This window comes from Volvox carteri, assembly GCF_000143455.1.
Source record: "Volvox carteri f. nagariensis unplaced genomic scaffold VOLCAscaffold_5, whole genome shotgun sequence".
Lineage (NCBI taxonomy): Eukaryota > Viridiplantae > Chlorophyta > Chlorophyceae > Chlamydomonadales > Volvocaceae > Volvox > Volvox carteri.
The window spans coordinates 1,279,668-1,288,213 of NW_003307548.1; the positions used below are offsets into that span (position 1 = coordinate 1,279,668).

General features: G+C 58.9%; 1 protein-coding gene across 1 annotated transcript in view; it reads right to left on the bottom strand.

Annotated features, from left to right (window-relative positions):
* The window catches only part of VOLCADRAFT_103331 (uncharacterized protein), a gene marked incomplete at both ends in the record, with an annotated part of 5,977 nt that extends 1,080 nt beyond the window's left edge, over positions 1 to 4,897 (bottom strand). The window contains 5 exons of the mRNA XM_002947200.1: positions 27 to 408; positions 586 to 1,867; positions 1,910 to 2,799; positions 4,246 to 4,308; positions 4,880 to 4,897. Coding sequence (XP_002947246.1) covers positions 27 to 408; positions 586 to 1,867; positions 1,910 to 2,799; positions 4,246 to 4,308; positions 4,880 to 4,897 — 2,635 coding nt within the window. The remainder of the gene's footprint in view (positions 1 to 26; positions 409 to 585; positions 1,868 to 1,909; positions 2,800 to 4,245; positions 4,309 to 4,879) is intronic.
* Positions 4,898 to 8,546: the final 3,649 nt, after the last annotated feature.

An 8,546-nucleotide genomic window follows, 5' to 3' on the forward strand; every position in this document is an offset into this window, starting at 1 on the left:
GAAATCGGCTGGGTCTCGAGCTGCACTTCGTACTTCCTGTTCGAACGTCGCTTCCTGCATCAGCTGCGTGTCCGGGGTCTCAGCCAGTGTTGCTGCGGTGATACCGAGCCATGCCCGGTTCAGCTGTTCTGCTGCGCGTGGTAGGTCCGTCTCTGGTGGCGCGGGCAACGCGATCTCAGTCTGGGGGTTGTTGGCGACCGGCACTTTCTTAAAGAACAACAGCAGCGCGTCTTCTTCCGGGTCGCACCAAGTGCCAGCGTCCTCGCCGTCTAGCTCGAGAGTTAGGGTTTTTGTCTCGGGTTCACCTTCTGTTCCGCGCGATCCCTCGTCCGATCCGATCCGACTGGGGTCAATGCCTAGCGTTCCTTTTCGCGCTCGCTCCGGGCAGTCGCTACTCCCAATCGCCGTCTGCAGTCAGGTCAAGGATAACAACCACATAAACGTCCGCGCCTTACTAGGTCTTAACGGTAGCCACGAGGTACCGCGGCCTGACTCTCAAGCTCTAACGCCCACAAATCGCGCATTCGAACCACAGCACAAGGTGTGCTAACGCTAAGTCTGCCTTAGCTTCCCGAACTAATTCACCAAGGTCCGCTTATTCCCGCTCGAGTTGGGCCCTGCCTGTCTCTTCGTCGCCAACTCAGTCACCAAGCGCCCTACAGTCCGCTGGAGGTCGTCGTGCACGAATTTGCAGCCTGGGGGGCCGCCCATAGGGCATTGCTTTCCCAGGAGTGCCACGTTGCAGCAAATCGCCGGGCGAAGGGACTTGGCCGTCCGGAATAAAGTGTCGCTATCCGGGCACAGCTCTGCCGGGAGGTTGCGCCTCCCGAGCTCGTCTCTCACTGCGTCGAAGGCCGCCTGCCACGGCGCGGGCCCTTGCCTGCCGCGTCCCGCTAGGGCGTCGTTTCGGCGGCCCCCGCCCTGCCGGCCCTCTTCCCCCGCTGGCCCGTTGCCGACGCTGCTTCTCATACCTGCCGCCTGGCCTCCGCTCATCGCCCCACCCCCGGGGTTGTCCTGGGTGCGTGAGCCCCCAGCTTGGCTCTCTTGCCAACCGCTTTGGAATTTTGCGTTGGCGAGAGTTGATCGCAGAAGTCTGACCGTATCGTCCACCCGTTCCAGCAGGCGCCAAAGACAGCCCAGTTGTGGGCCGTAGCCTTTCGCCCACATTGCCTCCGTCATATCTGCTTCGCAAATGGCGTCTCTGGTGACCTCGTTTTCCGCGGCCAGTAGCCAAGCTCGTTGCGCTGCCCCCAGTTGGGGGTGATTCGGTTTCAGCAGGCTTAACGCGCAGTCGGCCAACTCTAACCCGCCCAGTAAGGTGGCCAGCATGTTGCTGACCGTGTAGATGTCCGCGTCGTAGGTCGCGGCATACGTGGTCAAAGGGGCGAGCAGCGCGTGAAGCTTCGTAGTGAGGCGCTCCGATATCCACTGGGCGTACGACAGCCCCAACGGGCTTGAGAGCGCTGTCTTGAGTTGTCGGATGAGGAGCTCCCCTACCCCCCGGATAACTTGTTCCACCGCCGCCGCGATGTTTGTAAGCGGGGCTCTGCTGCCCAATGACATCAGTACACCGCCCACAATAGCGTCTGCCAGGATGTGGGTATTTGTGGTGCCTCCCAAGTTGGCGTTCGCGCGTACTAAGGTCTCCCGATGGCGTTCCACCGCTACCGCTGCTGCCTGGGCGGCCAGGCGACCAGGGTTGCCTCCCAATCCCATGGGCGGGGGTTGTAGGTGCTGCAGCGCTGGCATCTGCACGATCCTACGGGTAGTCATGCCTCGGGCGTCGGATTCTATCGGTCCAAAAAGCACGTTCCCAAGGAGAAGTTTACCCCCCGGCTGGGGCAAACCGTCTGATTCTGCCGCTTGGCTCCAGTGGCCCGGCGCTGGCGCTGGGTGGGCTACCGTTTACGTTGCGCGTTTCGGGGCGAACGGAATGCCCATATTTTCCCAGCTGAGGTGGCCTGTCGCTGCCGGGTGTAGATCGCTGCTCTCGCGTTGTCTCGCCAATGCTGGGTACTCCTGGCGTTCCTCGACGGGGTAGGGTGGGGCCACTACGCCGGCGGTACGCCAAACACCAGCCTCGGGTGCGGGGTGGCCATCCCGCTCCGTGGCGCCGCTGCTCAGGTACTCGTTCGCGGGCAGACTCGGGGGCCGGGCTACCTGTCTCTCCTCCAGAGAGGTGGGAAACCGGGGCCCCGAGGGCTCGTGTAACTGTCTACCGCCTACTGGCGCGTTTCCGAGCCTCGAAGTCAGGTTGGTGCTTTCCAGGTCTAGCATGCCCGCGGCGTGCGCCGCCAGCAGCCCTTCTAGCCCGTGCTGGTGGAGGATCTGGTGGCATAGGTTGATTTGCACCAGTCGCCGGACTTGCCGCCCTGCTGCGTCTGCGGCCGATGGCTGGGAGCCCGCTGCCCCAAGGTCTTCATCTGCCGTCGCCGGGGGCTGACCTGCTGGTGGCGCCGCTAGTGGGTTTAGGGTTCTCAGGCCAAACAGGTCCCGTGGGGTAGGGTTCCGGTCGGCCTGGAATGTCGCTGCTTCCCACGCGGTGAGGAGGTCGACCGCCGCCCTCGCGCCTGTGGCTTGCGCTCTTCCCGGGGTATCTAGACGCTGTCGCCTGGCGGCTGGTGAACGTGCCGTCGGCGATCCCAGCAGCTGGACGGACGGCATGCGCAGGGGTGACCCTCCCCCTAGGCCGCGAGGCACTCCCAGGGGTTCGGCTTGGCGGGAATTTCCCGAATCCGGTCCCTGGGTGGCTGCTTGTTGGTCCGGTGGTAGGAGTTGTGGTGCGCGCATGTCAGTTTCCTGTAGGGACGGAAGATGGTGGAGGTGCCGCGGGTTTGGTCTAGGTCTCCGCCTTGCCTCGCTATTGATAATATCTCGTGATGCCGAGTCTAGGTCGCCGGATATCTTGGCGCAAATCGTGTAAGGATTCCGCCGGACATTGTCTGGTCTGCCTCTGACTCGCTATGATGAGGTCTCTGGCTCGCTGGGGTGTCGGCTTCCGGTCACTAACATGGTCAGCGCCTGGCTCGCTGGGAAGTGATGCTGCCAACTTGCTGGAGGGGACGATTTGCCCCAAGCTCTCTAGGAGGGTCTGTCTCCGATGCGCTAGGGGTCAGCCCCACTCGCTAAGGGGGGGTCAGCCTCCCATTCGTTAGGGGGTCAGCCCCAAATCGCTGTGAGGATAAGCCCCGGTTCGCTAGGGGATCAGCCCCAGCTCGCTGGGAGGATCAGCCTCCGATTCGCTAGGGGGTCAGCCCCAAATCACTAGGAGGGTCAGCCTCCAATTCGCTCGGGGATCAGCCCCAAATCGCCAGGAGGATCCGCCTCCAATTCGCTAGGGGGTCAGCCCCCAACTCGCTAAGAGGATCAGCCTCCGTTTCGCTAGGGGGTCAGCCCCAACTCGCTAGGAGGATCAGCCTCCAATAACGCTAGGGGAATAGCCCCAACTCGCTAGGAGGAATCAGCCTCCGTTTCGCTAGGGGGTCAGCGCAACTCGCTAGGAGGTTCAGTCTCCAATTCGCTATGGGGTCGGCCCCGAATCGCTAGGAGGATCGGCCTCCAATTCGCTAGAAGATCGGCTCCAACTCTCTAGGGGGATCGGCCCACAATTCGCTATGGGTCAGCCCTAATTCGCCAAGTGGTCAGCCACAAATCGTTGGGGGGTCCGCCTTCAAGGGGATCAGCCCCACTCGTTAGGGGACATCTGCTTCTACCCGTTAAGGAATCCGTCCTTGCTCGCTAGGAGGGTCAGTCTCCCCTTCGCTATGGAATCGGCCCCAACCCTCTAAGGGTGCCGACTTCTAACTCTCTAGGTGAAACCTGCCGCCGTCGCTAAGGGAGGGGTGACCTCTAACGCTAGGTGGCAGCAGCTCCCGAAGGAAACGCGAAGGGGGTCGACTTTCGTCACGCATAAGAGTACCGCCAAAGGTTACTCCCTAATCCCTAAGGTGGTCAAGTGGGGCGTTACTGCGTGTCTCGGTTTCGCGTCGCTGAGAGAAATTCGGCCGCCGCGTCGCTAGGGTTGGGGTCGTGGGGGTTCGGTCTCTGCCTCTACGCGCGACATATTATGTCCAAATTCGTCGAGCAGAGTGCGTTTATCTTCGCTGCCGGTGTACTTCCTCGCCAAACGGAAACGTAATCCTTCTCGCGTTGCCGAGTTCGCATTGCGTCGCGTTTTGGGATCCGAGTGCACGGGTGCGCGCTGCCGTGATCTTTACCCCCTGGTCTCTCGCTCTAACCACTCACCGGTCTGTCTGGGGGATCCATCTCCTCCCCGTCGCGTTCAATCACGCGCCTCGCCGGTGCCGACTACAAGCAAGTCAAACAACAAGGTCGGAAAGTCAGATGCGATGGACTTGGTCCGGCTCTGAGACGGGTGCTCTGCCTTCGCTTCATTGCAATGAACCATTCACAAGGATGACTTGTCGCTCTTCTAGGTGTGTCTAACTGGTCCGTCGGTCGCTGCTTGTTATGATGGGTCGGTCGACCCAGTATGCTTGCAAGTTTTCCTTATCAGCCATTGCTCAAAACTAGCACGAATTAAGATGACAAAGACGCTATTAGTCGCTTAAATCCCGACGAAGGCAAGGAGCGCCTTCAGTCGCGCCTTCTCTCAGCCGGTCAACCCGCCGACACCGCTCTTGCGGCCCAGATGCCGATGACTGGGCAAAGGCTGGCCAATAAGGAAACAAATTTCATACCTCGTTTTCCATTACTGGGTACGCTTCGTTGTTTCTTGGCTCCGGTGGGTCGGTGTAGTTTGGCTGGCTCTTGGTTGTCTCTACTCGCTACCTTAGCGAAGAGACGTTAAAATGATATTGAGAGAGAGGGACTGAATTGCGCAGATGCTCGGTATGTTGGAGTTCACTTGCTGTCGTACCACCGTTGTTGCGAGCATTTAAGTCTCTGTAATTATCGTTGTGCGGTGCCATTTTTAGATACTTTAGCCCTCTCGCTTTTTTTTATTCCTTTTGATTTTTTTTTATTTTGAATTCATATTGTTTGGACGATTACTGAATTAATGCACAGTCAGCATAGACTTGTCCGTGAGGCATGGAGACATGCCGGACGGGTATGTGGAGTAGGCATGCAGACATGTCACTGCTCCGCAACGGACAGGGAGACGATTATTATTCAGTGGTTCAGGGCTCCTCGGGCCCTTACCCCATGTAACATACGAGTGGCAATTTCTGAGCATCCCAGAGCAATCCGTCAGCCAACAACACTATGGGGGTGGTATACGATAGGGCTGCTCAGGCCTGGGGTCTCAGGGTTCAAAGAGAGGCGGGCTGCTTGAAGGGGGCAGGGTGAACACCGTCAAGGGTGTGGGCACACAATAGTTGATCGCTTGGCCCCCGCCACCCCCAGTAATACGTTTAGATGGCTCTACCTTCGAGCACGATTGGAATCCACCAGATTCTAGATCCCACCGGACAGAACCGCACTGCCACAAGCTGGTTTCAGACTGTCCATGTTATCGCCACACTGAGAAGAGCTAAAAAACATCGTTACATATTCATTTTATAGTTTTCGCAGCTTTCCGCAGTTTCCGCAGCCTTTCCGCAAAGGGCCTCCCGATTACGAAAAGTTCCGCAGACCTGGTCAAGTTTCGGCTCGTTCCCTGGTGAACTGAGGACTGATGCTACGGTGAAAGATTTGCACGTAAATTCGCCCGTGCAATAAAACGCCCTGTAACTCGCTTACGCTCATCTCACATTCCAATATGCCACGGCACTGCTTTCCTCTCCAGCCTGGCCACATTCTCTTCCGCGCAAACGTACTTGGGCACCTTACAATCCAACACCATACGGGCTTTGGAAACGCGGGCAGCTGCTTCACAAGGACCCCCCTATTTTTTGAGCTGCAAACCGTGATCTCTGTCGTATAAGGCACTCGTCGGAGATTCTCCCTAGTCATTTTCGCGCGCTTCGATATTAGTCGTCGAGCTTATTACTACGCCTTCTACCGGCTTTGCAAATGAACACAGTTATTAGGCTTTCTGCAATCTTTTACAATACAAAGTCGCTTTCGTGCTGTGCGATCAGATTATCTCTACAGGTAGTGCTACGATGTCCAATTCCACAACTTCCTTAGCAACACATTTCGATGGTTTGATAATCATCCTTGCTGTCGGTGAGATCGCTTTCTACTCCGCCTACGTTCTTCATGCCATACAATCCTGCATGCGAAACACCCTATAGTCCATGTCATTCATTCATGTAGAATAATTTATGTCTAGAAATCTAATCAAATGCTCGTGAAAATCTGTATATGCAGTTTGACGTTTTGACGTTTTTGTGTTACAAGCTTCGAGCTTGTACGGTCCAAACGAGCCAAGAGGCTCATGAACCGCCGAACTGGAAACAAGAACATATAAAGGTAGTAAATCATGCTTTTAAATGTTTCCTTTGGCTCCCGCTCATCCCTATCATGATTGCCTGTCGGTGGCCAGGTGGTCTTGGGGGGGATGTGCGGGGTCGTGGGGCTGCCGCCCCACTTCCCCGCACTTTCCCCTCTCTCCTGCCCCTTGTTCTTGGAAAGCTTTAGGCGAAAGTTTTTATCGGCTGGCATTAGCAAGCATGTGGGCTGTGTGCCTTTTCCAATGATTGAAACGGTTTGTTTTCTTGCATTGGTCGTACAGTGCAAATTGCCCACACATTGCTAGTTGTTGCAACAGTAAAGTATAAGCAATTGACGAAGTGTAAGGAGAATGTCAGTATGGAGAATTAAGCATCTAAATTTGTGATTACAGTCGAGGTGAGCCGTTAGTCCCCCCTATTTAAACTGGGCAGGTTGCAGGTTGTCCGCCGTCACCAGCATGTCGTTGGCAGTGTGCACCGCGCTGTTGCCTCCGCCACCGCCGCTGCCATCGGGCATGTTAGACTTAGCGCTGTCAGCGCTACCACCTGAGCAGCGGTGGACTTCCCGACTCTCCGCCGCCGCCACTGCTGCTGCTGTCGGGTTGGCAGGCCGTCACTGACCGGGGCTGCGGCATGTGCAGGGACTGCCATTGACTGCGGGTGTTGCGATGGAAGGGGCGTTGTTGGGGTCGCCGGGGGCGGGGTAGCCGCTGGGGTCGGCAGCATGGCGGGCGGTGTAGAGCCGCCGATAGTGTCCCTGCCGCCAGGGCAGGCGGGGCTAGTGCCGAAGAGGGTGTCCGCCTGTTGTGAACCGGGCCGTGGTGGTCGTCATCAAAGGTGACGTCGCTGCTCACGGTCACCTTGCCCTCGACGAGGACGCGGTGGGTGGCCATGCCGTGCTCCGGTCAGCGGTAGGTTCCCGCCTTTGCACGAGGACTGAGTTTGTCCTGCTGGCTGGCTGGGATGCGGATGTAGGCCAGGCAGCCGAAGGTGTGGAGGTGGCTGACGTCGGGGGGGACGCCGTGATAAGCTTCCCTCGGTGTGGCCTCCCGGCCCTGAGAGGGGCCACATTGCACAGGAGGTTGGTGTAGAGTGCAGCCTCCAGCCAGTAGCTGACCGGGAGTGCTGTGTCATGCAGCATCGCCTGCACACGGTCGAAGAGTGTGTGGTTGAGTCGCTCCACCGCTCCGTTCTGCTCTGGGGTGTACGGCGCCGAGTGGGTGTGTGCAGTGCCGTGCTGGCGCAGCCACTGCTCCAGTTGCTTGGCGACGTACTCACCACCGTTGTCGCTGTGCAGCGTGTGTACCCGTGCGTGGTTCGGGTGGCGGGCCTCCAGCTGTGTCACCATGTCCTGCAGCACTTCGCCCATTGGCTCTTGCTGGCCAGCGTGCGGACGGCGGACAGACCGGTGGCACCATCCAGCAGCGTCAGCAAGTAGCGTGCACCCCCTCGGCCCATGGTCGGCATGGGCCCGCACAGGTCAGAGTGTACGACCTCCAGTGCGTGCTACGGCTGGTTGCCGCGGCTGGGGTGGGCGGTTGCGGTGGCCTTCACGGTGACACAGGCCTCGCAGACGGCCTCCACCGCCTGTCATAGTGCCGCTGGAGTGACCTGTGGCCCCTGCACCAGCTGCTTGCTGATCAGCTGCTTCAGCACGCGGTAACCGAGGTGACCGTACTGGCAGTGCAGGCGCTGTGCTGCCGCAAGTTCGGCAACTGAGCATTCAGTGGCCCCGGGGCTGCCGTTGCCTGGTTGCCCTTTGCCGTTGCTGTCGCCGTTCGGTTGGCCTCCACCGGTGTGGCTGCCGGCGGTGCTGCCGCCACGTGTGCTGGTGATGGTGGTGGCACTTCCGCCAGCGCTGCTACCTGCGGCCTGGCCCCTGCCAGCTCTGTCGCCCGTGGTGCTGAGGGCATTGACGGTGACGTCGGTCGGCGCCTGCAGGTCCACGTCCATGCATAGTGCCCACGCTCACTCCATGGGGTTATAGACGGGCTGTTGTGCAGGAGGCTGATGCATGAGAACCAGCAGCCCGTCTTGTCCATGCTGAACGTGACCGAGTAGCCGCGTGTCATGAGGTCTGTCGACCTCTCACGAGGTGACAGACGTCAGGGTGAGGCCCGAGCTGGGGACGTGCAGCATTTTGTGCAGCCGGACATTGTGTCCATCACGAGTATGCAGGTGCAGCTT